At 41.7% G+C, this 24674-nt stretch overlaps 1 protein-coding gene across 1 annotated transcript; it reads left to right on the top strand.

Annotated features, from left to right (window-relative positions):
- SGTB (small glutamine rich tetratricopeptide repeat co-chaperone beta) lies at positions 1–24342 on the top strand. The gene is made up of 11 exons (XM_048503881.1): positions 1–214; positions 5781–5886; positions 8761–8864; positions 11078–11147; positions 12961–13060; positions 14382–14486; positions 17256–17394; positions 17505–17567; positions 17959–17996; positions 18588–18671; positions 21888–24342. The coding sequence occupies exons 2-11, from the start codon at positions 5787–5789 to the stop codon at positions 21997–21999; spliced, it is 915 nt and encodes a 304-aa protein (XP_048359838.1). The 5' UTR covers positions 1–214; positions 5781–5786; the 3' UTR covers positions 22000–24342.
- Positions 24343–24674: the final 332 nt, after the last annotated feature.

Below are 24674 nucleotides of genomic sequence, written 5' to 3'. Positions count from 1 at the left end.
ACGCACGCGCGCTCCCTCCAGCCTCGCTCCCGCCCTGGTTTCCACATGCACGAGAACAACGCCGCGGGAGCGAGCTGAGAAGTTTGTGCAGCCGGGCGATAGCGAGCGGCACAGTAGGAACTGCACCTCGATCTCTGGTGCAGGGCCAAGACCGAGGAAGGGGGAAAAACAACAGACAAGCATCGCTTCGCCTGCCGTCGTGGTCCTTTGCACGGTAAGGCTCCCGGCTGCCCTGCCAGTTCTGCCCTGCATGGAGGGTGTCCGCTGCAGAGCAACACAAAAGCTGGGGTTTCTGCGCTGCAGAGTCTGCCTCTGCCCACGCCTTTCCATAGGGAAGGGAATGGGGCTCTTCTAGCTGTTCGGGTGGTTGAAGGATGCAGAGTATTGTTCTTTTATTTGTCAGTCACCTGGTAGGTGAAGGGACCTCCTTTACCTCTTCTTTTAAGAGCCTGCTGAGCCTCGGCCCCCGGCGGGCGGGTCCGGGTCGTGATTCCCCTCCTGCCTTTTGAGATCTGGTTTGACTTGCAAGTCAGGGTGGCCACCTTTCAGCTACGGAGAAGATGCTCGAGATGCTGTTTTGGCCGCGTTCCCGAGCTAGGCGTGTGTTGGCAGGTTTTCTCCCGTGCGTGTGTTCAAATAAACGGGATCACGCTCGGCTTTAGTCCTCTGATCCCTGGAAATGGTGATCTGCCAAATGTAGTTTATAGTGCATATGTGGATGAAATCTGGAATGCCTGTCAAAAACCGATCCCAAACAGTGGCGTTTGAAATTATAGCATAGTCTGGTTATGTAACCCCGTACAGTGTATGGGAAAATGTAAAACATTACGGCAGGGATGCTCTGAATCATCCACTGCTCTCTAGCATCTGCCTGGAGAGGGCTCTTGCCACCATTAAAACAAGATATAATATCTTTGATATATGGCGCCACTTTAATCTTCTCCATTACTTGAGAGCTTTTAGTGCCTCATTCTTGTGTTTAGCAGCAGCTGAATTGTGCACATCAGCTGAACTGTGTAAACAAAACATGCTCCTAGAATTTTCGTCATTATCAGTGGAGGACTTTTCACAGGACACAAATGGAAAAGTATTGTGAGGAAAACTGGCAGGCCGACAAGTTGAATTGAAATATTTGCATAAAGTTATATGATTTCAGAAAAGATGTGGGATGCAAATGAAGCTCTGAGTCAGCACCATATCACTAATCACAAGTTGGCATTGAGGTCACCATGTTCTAGTTTTCATTCTAAGGTGTAGGACTATGTTAGAAGAAGGTGGCATTTTAAAAAACATTCAAAGATCGTTGTCGTAGGCCTTTTGTGGAAGTTGCATAACCAGACACTCACAACTGTGGATTCGTAGCCTTTCCTTTTTTCTTGTATCCTTCTCTCTTTCTCTCTCTCTCTCACACACACACACACTCCCTCCATCTCTCCCTCTCCCCTTTCCACCTTTTTATGGAGTTATCCAACTAAGTCAGTGGATGGGCTGGAAAACTGACAAAACCTTGGATGGAATCATCTCTACGGATAATTGGTTCTCCCTGATCTTCCTTGAATTAGGAGGCAGGGACTACTCTGCTGTGCAGTCAAGTGGAATGGCCTGCAAAAGAGTGGAAAGCCATGGGTGAACTGAGGCAGCAGGAAAGATCAGCCATCAAACTCATCTGCACCTCAGAGGAGGCCATATCTGCAGCTGGCAGTTTTGGTGGGAAGGATCTCTGTGCCACAAGGAAGCAGATTCTTGAGCTCGATGTTGGAAACTGCAGCATGGCAGTTGGAGAGACAGAAGGGAGAGCATCTTATCTCACCCTGATTAAAAAGAGGAAGAATTTGGGCTAGCCAAGTGAAGTTGTTCATAGGCTGAAAGCGCAAAGGGAATAGGCCGAAGACGCAGCCCGATATCATCCAGTGGAGAAGCCAGTAAAGCGATATAAGCATTGATCATGTGGATCTGGCTACCTCTGCCTTACCGAAGCGCTGGCGGTCCCTGGCACCTTTATTAGGGTTTTTGGGAAGGCGGAGAGCAGGAGAATGTTACGCACAATACACTTGACTCATAGGGGCTCTTGCAGGGCGTCGCTTGAGAGGAAGCGTTCCCTGTCAGGGCCCTAATCCCCTTAGCCTGGGGGGTATGCACCTTTTGCATCCCTTTGTCCCAGGACATCTTGTGCAAACCCACTGAGGTCCACGGGGGGTGCTTAATGACCGGTGAGTCTGCTACTGCCCAGAGGAGCAACAGATGGCATAGGCATTCCTGTTACTTCCATCACGAGGCTCTGCTGGGTTATGAGGCTCACTGGCAAACTCGCCAAGCTCGTCATATCTTGGAAGTTATGGAGGATAGGCCTTGGTCAGTATTTAGACCAATGGTTCCCAAACTGTTTCGGGTTGCTGCCCCCTTGGCTCTGAGGCCACATCCCTAATGCCCCCTACACAAGTACAAACACACACCTCTTTCATGTCTCCTGCAAATTCTAGCCAACTTTTAACATTGTAAACACACAAATGTTTTTACAGATACAACATGACCTAGTAAAAGTAAACCAATTTATTGAGCTGTTTTAGCAATATGAAAAGATATGTTTTCATCTCACCGGTTAGGCCTTCACAGTTTTAATGGGATGGGTATGCTTGGTGCAGGGATAGCTGCTTCTCAACATCAGGCTGCAAGTCACTAAGAAGAAGTCTTCGCTCCCCACATTCAGTAATTTTCAGTCGGTTTCTCTGGTTGGAAAGAAGCTGCGTGACTGTACTGAAGACCCACTCTTCTAAATATAATGTTGGGAAGGCAGCAAAGTACATGCTGCGTTACAAAAATTGAGTAATAAAGATGCCTTTTCTGGCTCTTTGCCTTGGCTCACCCTCACCACCTCACTTATACAGTGAGGAGAGTTCTGTCGCTTTTCCTTTAAAAAAAATCTTGCCTTCCAAAGCAGCAGCAACAGGAGTCTTTGCCTTGGGTCCCCACCCCCTAGCTTCGCAGTGAGGAGAGTGCCATTGCGGAAAAACATCTTGCCTTGCAAAGCAACCACAACAGGGCTCCTTGCCTTGCCTCCCCCAGAGGTGTAGCAAGGGGGAAAAGCAGCCGATGCACCGGTGCATCCTCTGCCCTCACCCTGCCCTGGAATGCCCCCGGAACGCCCCCACAGGGGTGCGTGACTGGTGCATCACACACACACACACCCTGCTCCCTTGGAGCTATGCTTCTGGCCTCCCCCAACACCAGGGCTACACAACCAGGAGAGTACTGTTCCCAAAAAAATTCCTGCTTTTCAAAGCAGTAGCGATGGGGCTCTTTCCTTTGGCTTCCCTTCCCCCAGGGCTACACAACAAGGACAGTGCTACAACAACCCTCCCCCCCCCAAAAAAAAATTTGCCTTGCAAAGTAGTAGCAGTGAGACTCTAGGGGCTCTTTGCCTTGACTCCCCCCCTCCCCCAGTGTGATACAGCAAGGAGACTGCAGTTGCAAAAAAATTGCCTTGGAAAGCAACAACGATGGGACTCTTTGCCTTGACTCCTCCCCAGGGCTGTGCAGGGAGGAGAGTGCTGCTGTTTTCCTTTAAAAAAATCTTGCCTTCCGAAGCATCAGCAACAGGGCTCTTTTCCTTAGCTTCTGCTCCCCCCAGGGCTACAAGGCAAGTGCTGTTGTAAAAAGAAATCTTCCCTTGCAAAGCAGCAGCAATGGGGCTCTTTGCATTGTCTCACCCCCTGGGGCTACACAGCAAGGAGAGTACTGCTGTTTTTCCTTTAAAACTCACCAGTCATCAGGATGGAAGGAGAAGAGTTTTTTTCCTGCCAGTTGGCCCAGGAATCCCTGTTCTGCACCCCCCCCCATTGCCCCAAAATTATTTCCAATCCCCACATTCCTCACTGCCCCCTTGATGTTTCCACTTCTCCTAGGAGCACAGTACCACCCACTTTGGGAATACCTAATTTAGATGGAAGACTACCAGGCATTACCATAGTCATGATGCATGCAATGGCAAACCATATCCTTCCTCACAACAGAAGGACATTTCACAGTCTCCACATTTTAGGTACCAGGGAGAAGAGTTTATGAAAAAAGAAAATGAGACACAAAATCAAACAAAACAGCATCACTGGTTAGAAACATCACCCTCCCCCACTCCCCAATCAAATTCATGCTTCTATAACGTAGGCCCTTTCCACACAGGCCAAAAACAGTGCCCTAGGGACAGCAAAAACGCTGTCCCTAGGGAGCAGTTCACATGGGAGGCGCTGTTGCATCGCAGCAGTGCCGCCCTCGCTCCCCCCCAGTGGCGCAAAGCCGCTTTTTCCCAAGACTGCTCACCGAGCGAGGTTTTCCGGAAACAGTGACTTCCAGCCGCTGGCATGCGAACGGCAGCGGCTGGAAGGCGCCATCCCCCCCTTTCCTGGATGCCTTCCCTTCCCTCCGACCTTCCAGTGTGTCATGCAGGCCTGGGGACACGCCCCCCCGCCTTTCGACTCCAGACCTGTCGCGCAGGGCGGGGGGGGGCCTGTCCCCTGGCCTGGACGACGTGCCGGAAGGTTGGAGGGAAGGGAAGGCGTTCGGGCGATGGCGCAGCACTTTGCCGTCTTCCCCGCCCCTACTGGGACCGTTCATGTGAACAGTCCCAGGGGGGTGCGTTGGCGTCATATACGTATATGACGCCGACGCACCCCCTGAGCGTGGCTGTGCAGAAACAGCTTTTGATAGCAACACACATTCAGAATTTCAAGCAGAGTTGAGTTCCACAGCCAATACAGCAGTTCAGCTCCTACAAAGGATAGAAAGTAGGATCAGAATCAGGGCAGAAAATTCCAGAGATCACAGGCAGGGAGTTATAAAAAACATCAGAAAACAAAAAGGATTGAGGCTTAGGTCTCAAAATGCAAAATAATGCATTTTCAAACCACTTTCACAACTGTTTGCAAGTGGATTTTGCTATTCCGCACAGCTTCAAAGAGCACTGAAAGCAGTTTGAAAGTGCCTTATTCTGCATGTGCAGAAGGAGCCTTAGAGAGCTGTCCAGCAATAGAGTTTTATGAACAATCTATCCTTCCGCATGCAAGACACATAAGCCTGATCATAATGTCTTTTATCTTTTATCATAATGTGGTTTATCTGCACAGCTTGTTGGTCAAGGCTGTCTTCTCAGTCCTATCATCCTTGTTGGGCTGTGGGGATTTTATACAATTTGGAGAAACTTTTAGAAGCTTGGGACTTTTAGGGAAATGAATGTCCATAACAGTGAAACTTCCTAGAGGTGAAAAATAGTGGTGAAAAATAGTCTTGTCACATGATCCAAACTCCCCTCTCACATCCCTTTCCCTGCAGAGAGGGGAGCTATTTACAGCAGTGATTATAGAACAGTGATGGAAAAACAAAACACTTGGTTAATGAGACACAGTATTCTTTAATTACATTTTTCTTTGTTGTCAGGATATGCTGAACTCCACTGCCCATTACAGAGGAGTTCTCTCCATATCCCTTTTAAATTCTCATTCAATTTAGTGACCTTGTTTAAGAAAAGTCCTTGCTGAATTCCTTTCTGAAGAAGTAGATATGGTGACTTATATTACAAAAATTATCTAAGAACATTAACCATGAAACGTTATTTACAGCTGAATAGCTTCATGTCAGAAACAATATTAAGAAAATCTACTTGCTTTTCTTAGATTAATTTTTCTTTACAAAGCGTGAGTTAACATTTGGAAAAAACTTTGTTTCTGTTTCACTACACTTTTCTGCATTTTCTTTAGATTAATTGGATTCTCCTTACTTTCATGATTCAGGGGGAAATGTCGTCTGTCAAGCAGCTTGTATATTCTGTCATCAATTTCTTGCGAGAACAGAGTCAGATGGACACATTCACTTCAGATGAACAAGAAAGCCTTGAAGGTTGGTGATGGTTGATGCATGTGATATCTGGTGAAAGTGTGAGCATTAATTATGTGAAAAGTAAGTGTAGTGTAGTGGTTAAGAGTGGTGGACTCGAATCTGGAGACCTGGTTTGGTTCCCCATTCCTTCACATAAAACCTGCTGGGCGGAGGGGAGGAGGAAGAGTTTGTAAGCTGTTTTGAGACTCCTTACGATTGAGAAAAGTGGAGTAGAAATACAGACTCTTGTTCTCTTCTTCTTCTTTGTTTTCTCAGCAATAATGGCTTTCAAACAAGGAATGTACAGATTCCTTGGATATTTACCCAGGGTTACTTGCAGAGAGATCTGCAATGCATCGTCACAGGGTAGTATTTTAGTAAGATCAAGAATACTTAGTTCATATGAGGTCAAAAATAGATCCAGTAAGCAGGAGTTCTTGCACAGTTTTCATACTTGGGTATATAAAAATTATTTCTAGTAGCTTTCTTACTTGCTATCGTATACCAATCAGACAAAGGGAGTGTGCTGTTTTTTTACCTACTGCCCTGAGGAATGGTGCAGCCCCATCCAGAGCCTAAAGTGGTGGGCAACACTACCGCTTTGGTGCTTCTTGCCACCTCTGGAAGGGTTTCTCGGCAGCACAGGGAGACTAAAAAAAAAGTCTTCCCACTACCAAGTAGCTCTTCATTGGACTCTATGGGCTTATGGCACCCAAAAGGATGGCATAAGCCAAACTCCCAGCACAGGTGTTCCAGTAGGCAAAGGTCAGGAGGAAGCCAACTAAAGTTGGCTCCACCCCCTGACCCACCCCTGGCCATGCTGGCACAGCTTTTTGTGCCAGTGTTCCAAGTTTCAAGCTTCCAAGTTTCCTTGCTGGTCACCTGGATTATGGTAATGGATAATGACTGTATTTTGCGAATCCCTGCCTTAAGGCTTAGCCAGACCAGTCCTTGTCATAAATTCAGTGATCACTCTGGAATATGGGCCAGAAACATCTAGGATGGGCAGAGGTCAACGTTTGACCTCTTTGATAATAACTAACATAGATAAGGTGATACTTGTGTTCATAAGGATTCTGCATCTACATTTCAAATGCTCTTTGACTGGAATTCATTGATATTTGAAGGGCCACTTCATATGTTATGTAAAAGAATGATTTTGTCACTGCTATCTTGGATAACCTTGGAGAAGCTCTTGGACACTTTCTTATCCAAAAGTGAGAGCCCTTCAGATGTTCCACAGAGTGGCATCATCAGTTCATTGCAAAAACCAGAGCTCTGTCTGTTTCAGCAATCTGTAATGATGATTCTGACTATCAGGCTGTAGAGAGCAGATATTCTGTGACTGCTCATGCGTTACTGTAGGCATTTGCTAGATTTGTAAGCTGGAGGCTTTTATTTCAGATAATTTTTTTCCATGCTTAGAACGCTAAAGTTAATTTAGCGATATTCTAAACATAAACTCATGAACATATTCTAAACATAAACTTATGAACATATTATAATCATAAACATAAACACTTTCCATGCCTTCCCCCTTGTACCCCCTTCCATGTTGTTGGCTGCTTCAAGTAACAGAAAGGAAGCTCACTCACACAACACCTACTTCTAATTCTCTTGATATTTCGAGATATCGATTTAAAGAGGAATGGGAAATTACAAGCCTCTGCCCTCAGTGGCAGCAGCAGCAGCAGCAGGAAGTGTTGTCGGGAGGAGAGGGGAGAGCAGGGGTGAGAGAGAATACCTGCTCTAGGATTGTCCCCTTCTTTAGAAACCTGTGTTCCAGATAATTGCTTTGTCTCTTTCATGTGTGTGGGGAAGGATTACTTTTGGAACAGTAATATCAAAAGTGCAGCTTAAAGGGCAAAGCCAGCCATCTTGACTTCTGAGTATAATGAGATATGTGCCTTTAAGAATCACTTGATGAGTGGAGTTAAAAGAACCAGGCCAGGAGAGCTCTCTGTGGAAAAACTCCTGGGAAAGGGAGAGTGCCTCTTCCTGTGTAATCAGAGATATGTAAGAAGAGTCTCTGCAAGCCCACTGTGCGGAGAACAGTCCCAAGGTAAGCGTTCCATGTGTTATAGGCTATAGTCTTGATTCAAATCCCTGCTCAGACCCAGAAGCTTTCATAGAAGTTGGGTCATATCGCTGGAGGAGAAGACATACAAGCCAGCAGATTTGCTGGAAGTTTGCTGGAGACACACTTAGTGGACAAACATGAACGTGCCTTTCCCTTCATAGACTGTGCAGATGATGCAGGGGAAGAGTAAATGCTTAGCCTTTATCTGGGATTAAAGTGCTGCAAAGGGCTTAGTACTTATCCTCCATTTAACAGTGCATTATCCTCTGGGTTCTATTACAGTTTATAGATAGAAGACACTAGTCTCACCACTTTGCTAGTTATTCCCTCTTCTTAAGATAAAAGCTAATATGTAGTGTACATATTGGATTAAAGGGTTGTTTTTACAATTTACCAGAAAACAAGTTTATCTTTTTTTTAAAAAAAGTATTTCATGGATTTGGGCCTAGAAATAGTGATCCAGTTTTAAAATCTGTAATGCACTTAGAAGCATTCATTTTATAGAAGAGTCGAAGGTTTTCATAGTAGATGGAGCTTTCTTAGGGAGATTTAGTGCCCTGACGGACATGTGGCATAAATAGTGGCATTGTTTTGCCCCTAAGAAGTACCCAAAAGAAACACGTGTTCACACTTGCCCTCAAAATAGCTTACTGACTGAGATGTATCCAGCCTTTCCATAGATGATTTTGTTTGTTTCAGAGAATTGTTCACATTTGTACTAAGTGTCATGAAACAATAAGAGCATTTATTCATGTCTGGAAAAGAACGGTTGATTTCCTTTAAAAAAGTAATAATATTCATTGCTTCCTTCACAGTGGCAATTCAGTGTTTGGAAACAGTTTTTAAAATCAGTCTGGAGGATTCTCATCTTGCAGTACCTGTATGTTTGACAGAAATGTTTGCAGACTCTTGTCATAAGGTAAATTGTAAATTAGCACATACCTATATTGCAACTAAAATAATTTTAAGAGAACATTGCAGCTTGTGAGGATTCTAGGAATATCTAATAGAAAAGCCTGTGCCTCTCACAAAATGACAGTTCCTTTAGGGGAAAATGGGAATATAACTAGTTTGATCGTAGCCTAGATGTGCAAGTTGCTTCTTCAGGTTGCCTAGGACAAAGTCCAAAAAATACCGGAATGAACAGTGAGCCCATCTTTCTGAGATGTGATCATTCTAAATATCCATCCTCATGCTGCACAGCAAAGTGTTTTTGAAACTGTAGTTTCAAAAGCAGATTGTAGTGTGATATGAGAGCCAGGTGCTCAGAGGCGAAAAATTCCCTTGAGCTATTGCTGAGCCCGTTGTGTGAGCTTAAGTAGTCTTTGGATCTTGGTCCTTGTTGTTCATTGTGTTAGATCTTGACCTCTATTTAGTGTCTCGTTTCCAACTCCTAAACATTTGGGCTTGTATCCCACAGCACTGTGCCAGTGTGATAGCTCTGCCAGTCTGGCATGGCATTTTTGCTATTGCACTGAGGTAACAGGCTCATCCTCAACAGCTGTTTGCAGCCGTTGTGTGAGTTAGTGTCATCGTCTTTGATAGTACCATAAATGATAAACAAAAGTCAAAATAATCTGGTATGGTAGTTGGTTAAAAAAAGATGAAACAACTGGCTTTGGCTTAAAAGATGGCACAGAGGCAAAGGGGAGTTGAGTATTTTAAAAAAAATAAGACTGTCCCACTTATTCTCAAAAAAAACCCCTCATTATTTAAGGGAAGATGGATGAAATTGGAGGATTGTGAGTGAAGATAGCATTTTTAGCTGAGCTGGATCTCACTAGCATTGAAGTAGTTGTAGAATGTTCCATGTGGTTTTTGTGTCATCTGGCATAGATTGACTGCCCCAGTTGGGTAGGGTTGTGTCAAACAAATGGGGTCAACAGCAAGTGGTTCTGCTGTGCTGCACAATGAAGGCATATTGTAGGACTATGCATACAGGTTAGTATATACATGGCTATCATTTGCAATGAGGCTCGTATACCACAGTCTGGTTGACCTTTCCCTTCCTCTCATATAAGTAGTATATACCTCTCCTGTGAAATGAACATGTTTAAAAATGTCAAAACTCTTGTAAACCAAATATAAGCTTTAATTTTAAGACTACCCTAGTTTTTAGAATATAGTGGATTTTATTTATTGTTGTTTTTGTTAGTGCTCTAAGCTTTAATAAATCAGACTAAGTGGTAAGAGTCTCTCATACAAATAAACACACAAAATTAGATTCTTAAACAAAATCACACTTAAACAAACAAACAAACAAACAGAATCACACTCTTACATTTACAGGGCTACAGATTCAAAATTTAAAGAGTATGATTTTGTTTGTTTAAGAGTATCTTGATTCTGGTATAGCAGAGAATTTCTTTTTCTGATGCAGGGTAGCTTCTTTTTTTTATTAAACTACCGGTAAGTTACCATACTTCAGTATTTCAAAGGGTGCTGATGTTGAGTTTTTAATAATATGTATATTTACAATCAAATTAATGACAGATGGACTCTGTCCTAACTTCTCTGTCTTGATTGTAAACTGCCTTTGCTAGATTTGTATCTTGCAACACAAACTTTCTGAGGCTTAATCAATCTTGTTGTGTATTATTGAGATTACACTGAACCTAACCCCAACCCAGAAGTTCCTTGCACATGGAATTAGGTTGCATGCAAGAAAGTGTATTAATAGATCTATCAAATAAATACTTTGATGGTGCTGATTGCTCGTTTGGGAGGAAGGAATCCAGGTGGATCCAACCCTTCTAGACTCCCACTGGTGTCTGGTGGCATCAAAGCTGGTTTCTGTGACCTGATCCAGCATGAGCCGCTGCACTTGTGTGTCCAAGAACTGGATGCAGCATTTGTTTTTCTTTTTAAAAAAGCAAATATAATTTAAGAGTGAAAATTACTTTTGAATGATCCAGTTCACCTTATTGTTTTGACTGGCTTCTTTTTCAGTTCAGAGATGCACTTAATGAAGGGTTCATATCCACTGATTTCTCTATTCCTGGATTGGATTAGACCTGTCCATTGTAGAATAGCAGTTATGGCCAGATTTCTGTTTTAGTGTGTTGACAGAGTAGGGTAAATATAGAAAGATTATCCAGAAATGAGACTTGTATTTTTTTTTAATTTTTACAGAATGAGATACTGCCTCTCTCAGACTCTTTGTCAGAGGGTATTGAGAAAGCTGACCAGCTAAAGGATGAAGGTATGCATTAAAAAGATGAACCAATTTCATTGTATCATAGCACTTATGTTTGATGCTCATATTAAAATGTGAGTTTCAAATGGACAAGCTTCTAGTCAACTCTATGTAGTAGAAAACTATATTATAGAATGGAAGATGTTGTGTATTGGAGGAGATTAGTGAGATGGCTGATCTGGAGGAAAATTAATAAACTGTGCAGAACCAAAAATGCAGTGCAATCTTGTGTGTTTTTACTTGGAAGCAATTCCCACTTAGGTCAGTTATATGTATTCCTATAGAGGTTTGTGTAGGATTGTAGCCTCAGAATTCCTTGCCTTAGGTATGTGAATTTAATTAAGGCCACAGCTGCTGTGGCTCAGATTATTGGGCAAAACAATGGTATATTCTATGATGAAATGAAGGAATTAGAATAGTAGGTAAGTTTCAAATAGCCTTAGTAAAATATCAAGCTAATTATTATCTTTATTCTTCTCTTCACATGTTGCCTTGAATTTATTTTTCCCTTGTACATCCTATTGTTTTTTAACTGTCCAGTATTCTTCCCTCCTTCATTCTGCTAGCAAGACCAGCTTCATCCACCTGTTTAGGTTTCAGCTATCACTCCCTTGTAACCTCCGATTTTACCTCATATGTATAGACCAGCTGGTTTACTAATAAAAATATTTATACCCCACCTTTTCTTAAACTTCAGGGTAGAAGCACATTTGAGTGAAGAAATAAGATCCAATTTGCATAGCAAATTTATAGCAAGTTTAAAACAATTTAACATAAATATAGAAATACATCCATTACAATTGCTTTCTAAACCAACAGCAAAAACTCCTGGCAATCTTATAAGCTTTTTTGGAAAGGTAGAGAGAGGCCGGGCTTTCAGGACTGTTCCTGGAGCCCCATTCTGCAAGATGGGAACAGCAAAGGAGAATAGTCTCGAGTGGGCAGTGGTAATACTCGTCCCCAGAAGTGAAAGCAAAGAGCAGTTGAGCGAAATGAAGCTGAGTACAGGTTCATACAGGGGGAGGTTCCTCGATCTAAAGTTACTTCCATGCAATTGAATTCACTTGTATAGTTGTTACCAGTTTAATACAGTACTTCACAGTAGCAGTTTGTTGGGTTGTTATTTAATGGCTCCCTTCTATTGAGTGAGGAGTTTTCCTCTAACAGAGAAAATCTTTCTGTCAGGACAGGGCTTCTTATTATGGGCAAGGCTCTTCTCATAACTGAAGAGAGTTGCCTGGTCCAACCCATTGTGATTAGTATAGTTGACCAATATATAGCCAATCCTCATAAATGTTATGTTGCCTACCCATACTTCATGCCTGTCCAGTAGGTCATAAATGCTATTTCTAGTTTACAGATTTGAGTGACCAATGTGAGGGGTTTAGTGATGTCAGTCTTTTATTGTATTTATTAAAACGTTTACACTCTGCCTTTCCTTGTGATTCATATGGCATCTAAACATAGCTATCACAGATTGAGTTATTAGAATGCTCGGTTCACCAAACTGTGCTGGCTTGCTAATTCTACCCATATTGGTGTTGAGAATCGCCGAGCAGGTTTCTTGCACTCAACAAGCAAAATATATGTGGTTTATCAATTTGCAGCAAATAAAATTGCACAACAAAGCACGCACCGCGCTACTCTGCTTGTGCTAAATTGCCAAATTGCATCTGTTTATGAAAAGTGAATAATGAAAGTTATCGGTTGCTTCATTGCTTTATGAGGTGTAGTTTATAATGATGCAAGGCATTTGTTTACACTTGGCATTCAGCCTTTTAAATTATAAATTCAGGTTTATTGCTGCAATTTATTTCAGGTAATAATCACATGAAGGAAGAAAGTTATGGGGCTGCAGTGGATTGTTACAATCAGGCTATAGAACTGGATCCCAATAATGCTGTCTATTATTGCAACAGGTAAATAAGTATCAGATCTCTTTAAGATCTCTTTTTCTGTCTAATTTCTGCTCAGCTCTTGGCTAGCATGTATAACAATAATATGAGAATTTACTTAACTTGTTTGGTGTTCAGAACACTTCACATACATTTATCTTGTGATCTTTCCAATAGTCCTGTAAGTTAGGTTAGGGTAGAAATGCTATCAGATTCTGACCAGGGTTTGGCCACCCAGAGTACCGTGGCATTTCCTTGTTTTCTGCCCTTTCTCACTGTCAGTCTAGCCTACTGTGTTGCCCCTGCAGTAGCCGGATTGGTGAAGCCAGTTTTGTCTGTTTCACTAAGAAGAGACCTGCTGTCAGATTCCCCGTTCAGACAGTAAATCACTTGATTGGTTCAAGGCTTTTCTTGAAGACATGTCAGGAACAAAGAAAGAGAGTGCTGGTGAAAACCATGCTAGACTCTTGATATATGAGTGTGAGGTCCCCACCCCCACATGAGATGCAGACAGTTCACATTGTCCAGCCTGGAGTCTCTTCCCAGCCGCAGAACTCCAAGGCCACAGCTAGAAGTGATAACACAGCATCTGCAAAAGCAAAAGCAATCCCTCCCCTCAACGGCACCATCATAACACCTGCAATGCTAAAACTATTTACTCAGAAACATTAAAATTGATGGAACATAACTTCCAAGAAAGCGCTGTTAGGTTTGGCCTGCAAATTGATCTAAATTTTTGGGCTTCAACGTAACTTAGCCAATTTGGTGTTGGAGCAAGACCTATTTGAACATATGAAGCTTAGGCTCATTCCGTACATGCAGAATAATGCACTTTCAAACTGCTTTCAGTGCTCTTTGAAGCTGTGCGGAATAGCAAAATCCACTTGCAAACAGTTGTGAAAGTGGTTTGAAAACACATTATTTTGCGTGTGCAGAAGGGCTCTTTGATTCAGACCACAGTTTTGTCAGTATTGTCTATGCAGACTTGCACAGCTCTGCAGAGTTCAAGTAGGGTTGCCAAACTTCAGGTGAGACCTGGAGATTGCCTAATCACAACTGATCCTATCAGTTCCCCTGGTGGAAATGGCAGTTCTAGAGGGTAGACTGTATGACATTATCCCCCACTGAGGTTCCTTCCCAGACTCTGCTTTCTCCACCAAACCTACAGAAATTTTCCAATCCAGAGTTGGCAATCCAAATCTCTGGCTTCATCATCCATTACCAGATGAGGGATGAACTTGGGACCTTCTGCATGCATAACAACTGATCTACCACCAAATCATGACCCCTCCCCGTATGTTGTTGATATTCATGTTTTCTAGCTCAGTTGTTTTTCATACTTCAGAGCTGCTGCTCAGAGCAAACTGAACAACTACAATGAAGCGATAAAAGACTGTGAAAGAGCAATAGCCATAGATCCAAAATACAGCAAAGCATATGGAAGAATGGGGTAAGTGAGCCAATTGTCTGAATAACAGATTTAAGTGTAGCAAAGTAATAGTCTAATAATAGATTTAAGTGTAGCAGATGACTCTCAAAATCTTATTGGCAGAGGTTGACCAAAAAACTACTCTACTTGTAACTTTCTGTCCTCTGCAATGAAAATACGGTCTGAGATAACATTTTGTGAATAAGGCACTCAGGTGCTAACCCTTAAACCCTTAGATGTGTCAGGCTGAATGATATATACTGAGATTCTGTTTGTGTAATTAACTCACTAATGGTATTTTTTTCTGCTTTTATATGGCTTGTGGGATATAATAAGAACTGTTTAGCTGATTTAAGTGTTTTGTCTTAAAACAGTTAAACCTCAGAGATAATCAGACTCTCCCAGTAGCTTAAAAAATGAGTACTGCTGATCTCTTAGCAGCGGGCAATGAGATTTATTTGTTCTGTGGGACCAACTCCTGAAAGATCAGTCTTGACGAATCAGGCCACAGTTAATAAGCTGACCAGAACAATACAGCAGCAATAGCCACCATTAAAATATATATATATCAAGATTCGTGATTCCTAATAATTCTGCAAGTTCATCCAACACGTTTGGTCTGTAGATCGTCTACTGAACAATTCCAATTCCGATTAGAACAGGGAAGCATATTTGTTAAGTAAGAATGTATTGTTAATTTCTGTGATCCTGCTAAAGAAATTGAGATTTGTCTTTTTTTTGGCCCAGTGATTTAAAGATAGGAAAGCCTATATTTGAATTAACTGTTCTATAGGACAAACTAGTATTCATAGAACAACAGCTGAATTCAGTGGATGTAGAACTCTGTTTAGGAATACGCTGCCAGGCTCCCATGTGACTTTGAATGGAATTCCTACAGTGCTTCGTGCAATTTACCGTAGCTTTTAAAGCCCCAGCAATATAATTGGGTTTTTTTCTGACTGTTACAGCTATACTAGTTGCTGTGTAATCCCAAGGATTTCATATATAAGAATGAATGCATGTTACTTTGTATTGTTGAAGGCTTTCAAAGCTGGAATCCATTGACTGTTGTGTGTTTTCCATATTGTGTAGTCATGGTCTGGTAGTTTTTGCTGCTAATGTTTTCCTGGCAGATGCAGATGAAACATTAGGAGCAAAACCTACAGACCATGGTCACACAGTCCGGAAAACCACAACAGCCAGTGTGTTAATTTACTTGTATTTTACTTCCTCTGGTCTAACTCAATTACCAACAGTCATTAGCAACTAGAGATCTAGTTCTTTGTCTGCAGAAGTCAATGATGCCAGTGCATAAAATATATTTCCAAAAGCTTATGACATTGTTCTTGCTCTGAATACCATTTTCATATAATTACAAGTTCAGTAGAATACAGCCTTTGCCGACCAGGACCTGCCATGAAAATAAGTTATTACAAGCCCACTTAAATGCTTGTGAGATGAAAACTACTTCATTATCATTTTCTAGTTCTTGAACTGTGCTATATTCTAAAAATAAAGTACGTCTCTATAGAACAATCCTTGTGTGACTTCCTAGCAGGGGCGGAGCAAGGGGGAACTGTGCCCAGGGCACACACGTGCCCTGTGCCCCGCCGTGGCGCTGCCCGCCCCACTTCTGGAGCACCCCCTCCATGCCCCTGCCATGGTGTTGCCCAGGGCGTCGCACCCCCCTGCCTCATCGTCACTATGCCACTGCTTCCTAGGCAGGATGCCTGGATTTATTCCAGAAGCTGAAAAATGTGAATTACACAGATAATTCATAGAGAAATGCTGTATTAATATACTACAATTTAGATCATGTGTCTTCCAAAGAATTAGGGAATGAAAGTCTATGAGCCAGCTTCCAAGTTTTTATGTAAGCCTAGTTTTTTCCTGGCTTTCAAGATCCATGAAAGTGAACTGAATGTGTTAACAGCAATTTTTATTCCCACCCTGATGAAGGGAATCTTTTTAATTTTAAATCCTGCCATCTTTCCCATTAAGAAAATCTAGAAGTGTTTGAATTCTTCATGCAAGAAGAGAAATGTTAAGCACAACATTCCTTCTGTGCAGACAGGATATTTTAATAAATATGAATACCTATTCATAGATTTGAGTGCAGTAGCACTTAGAGACCAGCAAGAGTTTCATAATACAGACTTTCGAGAGTCAAAGCTCCCTTTTTCAGACACGAGTAGAGTAGAAATGAAGATCTCTGTTTCCTTTTATCCTTGTCAAGATGGAAGGGATGTTGTAAAGAGTACCTGTAAAGTATGCAGAGGTACAATTTATATTATAAGCAGCTTGATTAGAGCAGAGGTGAAATGCTTGGAGGCATGAAATTAGCATCTTTAGTGAGATAAGAATTCTATGTCCATATTCAGCCTGGAGGGGTTCATTGTTCTGAACCTATGTTTTAACTCACGTTCAGCAATCTTACATTGTAATTTTCCCTTGAAATTTACAGACTAAGGAAAAGTTTTCTGTGGTGTAAGCATGTAACCAAATAGGATCATTGTTGATAGCATTCTGCCAAGAGCTATCAAATGTAACCATAGTGTGCTCTCAGATTGGTTGCAGAGGTGTATTTAAAATTGTCCTTACAACTTGATGGGATGCTGCAGATTGCCAGGTTGTCCTGGCAACAGACTACAAGAAGCTAATCTCTACTCAAAATTTGATAAAATAGTGTAGCTGAAATTCAAATCTTTCATTTAAATGAATATGAATTGTATCAGGAGAGAGATAGTCATTCCTTTTGTACTCATATTGGCTGTCTTTATTCATTTTTAGATTGGCTCTGACTTCAATTAACAAATACCAAGAAGCAGTCAACAGCTACCGAAAAGCACTGGACCTTGATCCAGAAAACGACTCTTATAAATCGAATCTGAAAGTAGCTGAGCAAAAATTAAGAGATGTGGCCAGTCCTGTAAGTGATCTTTAAAATCTGTTTTAAACAATTTAGTAACTCAGTTCATACATTTAATTGTAGTGGTTGATTAAATGCGGTGGTTAAATGCGGTGGTACTTTGATTTCAGACTGGAACTGGACTGAGTTTTGATATGGCAAGCTTGATAAACAATCCTGCCTTCATCAGTATGGTGAGTGCATTTAAAATACATTATCCGCTACATCTGTTTCATGACTTCTCTGGGCAATGGTTTTATTTTAGCTCCAGACCTATCCTACTTTCGCCTCACCTTTTTGCTAATTTTGAGCAGTACCATTGACCTAATAGTCTTTTTATAGTACAACAACATTCTGTGGGGCTTGTATCCAAAATAATGGAAAACATTTCTGTAGCAAGTAGTGTGGAGAAACATAGGAAAACTTTATGAAAACTATCCTACATTGCATATCCCTAAAAAGATTTCTACTTGAACTACTGGGATACAGAAGCATAATTTTATTGCACTTTACAAATGTAACCTTTCTTTCGCCACAGTAGTTCATTTGGAAACGATTGCATACAACCCATTTCCTCTATTTCAGGCAGCAAGTTTAATGCAGAATCCACAAGTTCAACAACTGTAAGTATAAGCATGGAGGGCATAGCTTTGTGCATAGCAGAGTAGTAGCTTATTTTGAGAACACTGACCACGTGGGGCTGAGTGTTCATTATTTTCATTGGAAGTATCCTGGGGTTGGAATATTTATCACCACTTTTTGATGATTGACAGTTCAGGAATTATCCTGAGTAAAAAAATACTGAATGTTTGTATGCCAAGGGGTAGATAGTATGGTGGAAGAGGGAGGAAAATAGACTCTATTTCTTGACCCAGGATCTAAGTTTAGACTTGGATCTAGGAAAAGAATATACTGCATGAACCAAGGTTGATTAGATGAGTAAAATAATTTATTATTATGCAGCGTAAATCATTGGGGAATTTTTAGGTATAAATCCCATTGCCATTCGTGAAAGTAGCACAAGAGGACAACTGTGTGTTGTGCAATCCCCAATTTTGCACAGGGGAAAAATTAACAGTGAATGGTATTCCTCAACTCTCCTTTCCCCTGCAATTTAGTTATGGTGAACTTTAAATTTACTTGAAGCTTAATACTGTAAAGAGCAATTAATCATTAAGATAATCCCTACATACTTTGCAATATCTATTACATAGGATGTCTGGCATGATGTCAAATGCTATTGGGGGTCCTGCTGCGGGTGTCGGTGGCCTCTCAGATCTGTCAAGCCTCATACATGCGTAAGTACTGTTAATTTACATTTGTAACAGGACGGGTGGCCTACAATCAAGGTTCCCACTAAACTGACCAATGGTGTTTCCTTTGCCACCCAAAATATCCCAGGCTAGTGTTCAGGGATCTTCTTTTTTTACTCTGCTGCCGCCATTAAAGGGAAGGAACTAGGAATCCCAAAAACTGCTGCTGGCTGCCAAATATATAAAGGATCCCACCTCACTTTCACTCTTGGTCTGAAGGGGAATGTCCTTCAGAGTCCCATATATAAAAAATGGAGGGAACTCAAAATTGGCTGGGATTCTAGTCTCTCAGACAGGCACTCTTCCACCTCTCACACACAAACGCAGGCTGGCATGAGGGTAACTTGAACCCAATGAATTAAATTTATTTTAAAAACAAAAGAAAGGCTTCTTAAACTGGCTCAGAGAGGTATTAACGCTTGATGGTTTCAGAGAGGTCCTTTTCACTTAAAAATTACAGAGCTTCAGTTGTTATTTAGGTTTCACACACATACACAGACACACGCAGGTGTCTCTTCAGAAACGACTTGGCTTTTATACACTTTGCTTTTCCTCCCAGACAGACACTAGTCCTTTCTGTTCCACAACCCACTGAATACACACACACACAGTCTATGCCCTGTGAGATTCTGCCATACAAAGCCTCCCTCTTTCACACTTCTCCCAAACTGGCCTCACTGCCACTGGACTGGGCTTTTCCCAGACTGGTGTTGTTCAGGGGCAGGACAGACTCCTAGGAGTTCTGAGACTGCCCAATGTCTACAGACAAGCCTCAGGGCGCTTCACTCTTAAAACACACCAAAAAAAGCCCAGTGGCCCTCTCCTTCCTCCTCACAAGCTTCGGGCTGAGAGTCACTAGAATCCTGCCAGCTATCTGAGCTGGACCAGAATTCATTTACACCAGAGACAGAGCTGAGAGACTTCACTCCACAGACTCTGCTCTCAACTGAACACGAGCTTCAGAACTCTCCACCAAAGAACTGACAGGCTCTCTCTGTCTTTCTGTTTATCTAGCAGCATTTTAGCGCCCCCTTACATTGGCCAGGGGCAACAGTGCCTTCCATCGACCAATCGCCTTGCTTTTATTTAAATTAGGGCCTGCTGTCATACTGTTACTGTCATCTAGGCCTCTTTAAGCAGGCCTGCTTCACACCAGCCCTTCAGGGTGGGACAAGTCCATTACACCATACAACCTAGAAAACCCACAACACCCTTGCAACAGAGTTATTTTAGTATGAGGTTGTATGTTTCCATGTGTCTCTTGCTTTTGTTAAATAGTTATGAAAAACTCATTATGTGGAAGGCAACAAGCACAAAAGCCACAACTCCTTGTTCTTTTTCTGTATACGCTTCCTGGGTAGGGTTGCCAGAAGATCTGATCTTTGGACAACAGAGATCAGTTCACTGGAGAAATTGGCTGCTTTGGAGGGTAGACTCTATTGCATTATATACCAGTGAGGTTCCCTCCTATCCATAAACCCTGCTCTCCCCAGTCTCTGTCCCCTAGATCTGCAGGTATTTCCTACCCAGAGTTGGTAACCCTATATTTTGCCACCAGATTAAAGCAGGATGAGCTTCGATATAGAACAAGTGAGAGCCAGCAAGATGCAATGGCACTGGAATGTCTGATGAGGGTTTGGGAGACCCAGGTTTGCATCCCTACATGAATCTCACTGGGTTGCCTTGGGCTAGTCACAATTCACAAACTCTCTCTCAGCCTAAGCTACTTCCAGAGGTGTAGCTGAGCCAAACTGCTCCCGGTGTGCAGTCTATATTTTCTGCCCCCCTGCGGCGCCCCCCTGCGGCGCCCTTCCACCCCCCTTCCTACACTTACCTTAGTTCCTTTCCTTTTCCTAGAACTTTTTCAGGCTCAAGCTTAAAAACGGTTCAAGCTTAAAAACGGCCTGAGGGGAACTATACTTCCCAGGAGATCTTGTGAGCCCCAAGTGGGATAAAAATGTACTGGTTGATAATAGTAATAGTAAAGCACAGGACTTGCTCACTATGAGAGGCCTTGAGCAAGCTTTTTTCTTTCAGGCTAACCTCACAGGCTTGTTTTGAGCCTAAAAATTTGGTTTGAGCTCTTTGAAAGAAGGGCGGTGGACAAATGAACATTTAAAAAAAATAATGGCAAGGAGATTAAGCTGCAATACTGTCTATGAACAAAAGCATTTGTTTGTTAGTCAGCTGAAGTCAGCAGGATACTCGTAATTTAAAGGCGGCTGTCTGGCAGCTTACCCCCTCCCTTTTCAAAGCAGCTGCAACGATTAATTTGCTCTCGAGTACTGAGTCATGGAATAAAGAGGTTTTACATTGTGAAAAATTGGCCTTTGGGATTAAAGATGTGATTTTATGTGTTTGAATTTGTTGGCTCCCTTAATGGCCCTTTTTTATGGCATGAAAGTGGGGTATGCCAGTTGTAAAATAAATAATATATTTTTAAAACAGAAACAGCATAGCCTACAGGAAGCTCTGTCATGTGCCAGACAAGGATTAAAACAAGATAAAGTTTTTGGGGGGAGGGCGGTATAAAAGTGGAACCAATAAATAAATAAATAAAAATAAAGTTGAACTGACCTCTTTTCTAAAAAGAAAAAATTGTTCTACTAATTTTTTTTCTGTGCTGTAATATGAGGCCACCTAGACTTCTGGTTCCTATTTTGCTGCTTGCACTGGAAGACATTTAAGACCTTTTCCATGTACTGTTTTTCCTCCACAGTAAAATTAATTCTGTAAATATTTTTCTTTCTTGACTAGAGAAAACTTAGTTGACACTGGTTATGAGAGAGACTGCTGTCTCTTTCCATTATTATATTGATATGCTATTTTTCCATGTCATGAGTGCCCAAGGATGCATTAAAGTGGTTACTCAGAGGGCTCTGGAATAAAGGGATCTGAAGTTGACACCTGTAGGCCTGCAGCAGTGAGATCAAACGGATCCCTGTTGAGCCACCAAGTTCCACAGTTTTGGGTGGCAGTCAAAAAGGGGCATTGTTCAGGTGCCGTCTGAATCTAGTTGTAAGTTTGGTCTGTAATAAACTCCTCTTTGATGAGCATGGGCAGAAGAACACTGATGGAGATAGTTCTTCAAGTTCTTTGGACCCAAGACTTTGCTGTTTATAACTTGGTTTTTGGTTTTGAATATTGTACTGTATGGATTTTCCTCTTGTTCACTGATCGTTCTAAAAATACATTCTACAGAGGACAGCAGTTTGCGCAGCAGATACAGCAGCAAAACCCAGAGCTTATAGAGCAGCTGCGAAACCACGTCCGAAGCAGATCTTTCAGCGGCAGCACGGAGGAACACTCCTGATTTAAGAGGCATGCGTTAGAATACTGTGCTACTAACTCCAAAAGGCATAATGTAGCTTGTAGCAAATATCACCATTGTAATTCTTCTCAGACATGAGACGGGAAATCTTTTGTGTGTATTCCTTATTGTCTGTTGAAAACAGATTCATTGCACACAGGTCTGAACATATCATGTATGTATATCGATGCCTTTGTAAATGGAATATAAGTAGAGGTGGTGACTTATTAAAATCTCAAGGTACAAGAGAGCATTCTCATAGCAAGTGGACAGTGGTGCATTACTCTTTGCTCTCTCTTGACGAGACTGGATTTTGTACGTGCAACAAGATTGCATATTGAAGCAGACACCATCTTGTGGGAGAGGAGTGGAGCAGATCGTGTTGATGGGCCTGTAATCTTGTAAAGGAATTGTTTCATGTTGTATAAGGCAGTCTCTCTCAAATCAGAGGATTGGCCCCCATGCAAGTCTATGGGAAGTACAATTGTGCATGCCTTATTGGAAATAAGCCTCAATAAAGGCTCAACTCTCTCTCGCTTCTGTTTATCAAAGTGGATTATCACTTTATATTGACTGCTTGTAGAGGAAAAAGTAATCAGACTGAGCTATTTCAGGCTGAGCTGTGAAGGAGATGTGGGGAAGTGTATCTGAGCAATAGGTATTGTGGTGGAGTGGGTCAGGGTTGTACGAGGAAAGTGAAGTTGCTCAGAGTCTGGAGGACGATATAGCCAAAGAGCTTTGGTGAACATGGACTGCCTGCTACATTTTCCAGGGGTATACTACTTCAGAGTTTGAGAGAAGCAGTAGCTTGTGTCATTCAGGGGATGCATGGCCTGGTTTTCCTACAACTGTTGTAGACATAACAGATGTAAAAAGACAACTGCTCTGCTCTACGTCAGGGAGGGGTGGGGTGGGGTGGGGTTTGTGGGGAGAGAGAAAACAGCAGGAAAGTAACAGACCATATTTTAAACTGGTGATTGAGCAGTGGAAGATTCATGATACCAGAATACTTTGGTGTGCATAGTTGATAAAAACACAGATGAATTTATAAAGGATGGAGGAGCGATACATAGGTGCGTGAGCAACACTTTACATAATATAAAACATGTCATGATGGGAAGTCTGCCAACAAGACACCTGAAATTTTACCCTGAGAATAGCTCTGAAAAGCTCCGTTATGGAATCACAGATAATATTAAGATAGTTAATACTGTGAACATAAAAACTCTTTCACTTTGGTTAAGTTCATCTGTTTGCTTAACTAATCGATGAAAGGATTGTCTACATACTAGTAGCCGTCTTAAATGCCACCTTTAAAAAAGTGTTTAGGAGACTCTTCAAGTTGACGAGATGACTTGCGTCAGTCTGATCTGATAAGGTCAATAGTATTCCCTTTTGCTCTGAATATTTCCCCTTAATCCCCTTTTATCTTCCTGCTTTGCTACATATCCTACTTTTTAAAACATGCTTTTGCACGTCTGCAGAATACATTTAGAAGGCTGTTAAGGAGGCAGATATTTCCAAGATGACAGCATTAAAACAATATTCAGAAAGTAGTTCAGGAAAAAGAAGGCCAGAACATTGCATGTATAGAAGAACTGAGTTTGCAGTGTTTGCAGACAGTGCCGTCAAGTTGCAGCTGACAAAGGGCAACCCCATAGGGTTTCAAGTTTGCAATTCTGCCGCTGCTTCTTAAAATCTTTCAATAAAGAGCAGCCAATGTGATGGATCTTCTGAATTCCTTACAGACCTGTCTTTTCCACAAAGCCTAATGCATCCTGTCAGTCTCCAGCAACTTTTCACACCACATAGATATATCTGGCTAGTGGAGCGGGTGCACCAAATATACATTGCTCAGACCATTGTGATGCTAAGCAAATGAAAAGAAAACACTAATTGAGAATATAGATGATATCAGCTGCTCAGACCATTAATTGCAATTGCCTATTTAACTGTTCCAGGTTATAAATGGCAGCACCCAATTATGGCTAGGTGCCCTAAAGTCACTGGACAAATTGGACTAAGTGGTAATTTGTCTGTTTGCCATGGCAGTGGTCACTGTTGCTAGTGAAATGCTATGGAGAGATGTGAATCCATATAGAGCCTGAGTACCACTTCATTCAGCCTTTAAAGTATTAGGCAGAGATGTCTTTGCAGTGGCACAATACTAGCATTTTTACAGTGCTGGATAGATCGTTTTCCAAAACTGTTTCAGAAAGCAACACTTGACAGTAGCTGTTCACATTCTATTTTTAATTCATTATCTCGGTTTTCCATAAAAGATCTATGAATCAGTCTTGTGTTGTTTTGGAATAAGTTCAATAAAGGAAATTAAACTACAAAGCACATCATTTGTACTGTTTTTAATATAGTACTCCTTTTAATTCATAAAGTGATTCAGTTGTATAAAAAAGGACTAGTTCTGGCAAGATTCTATTGACAGATGTGAAAAGAGTCCCTATTACAGGAGTATTACTGAAAATCTTGGGTTAGTTACTGAATCAATATGACTGGCTTACAAGTGTGGGAATGATTCATGCTATTAAATTATCAAGAAATACTTGGTAAGATACACTTATTGGTGCATTTGCAAGGTAATAATTTTATTTAGCTATCATTGGCTGACACTATAGTTACAATTAAAATTATTAATATAGTATATTGATGAATAATACTCT

The sequence above is a fragment of the Sphaerodactylus townsendi genome, linkage group LG07 (genome assembly GCF_021028975.2).
Source record: "Sphaerodactylus townsendi isolate TG3544 linkage group LG07, MPM_Stown_v2.3, whole genome shotgun sequence".
Classification (NCBI taxonomy): domain Eukaryota; kingdom Metazoa; phylum Chordata; class Lepidosauria; order Squamata; family Sphaerodactylidae; genus Sphaerodactylus; species Sphaerodactylus townsendi.
The sequence above is the reverse complement of the archived record's forward strand: the minus strand, read 5'-3'. Positions and strand labels throughout refer to the sequence as shown.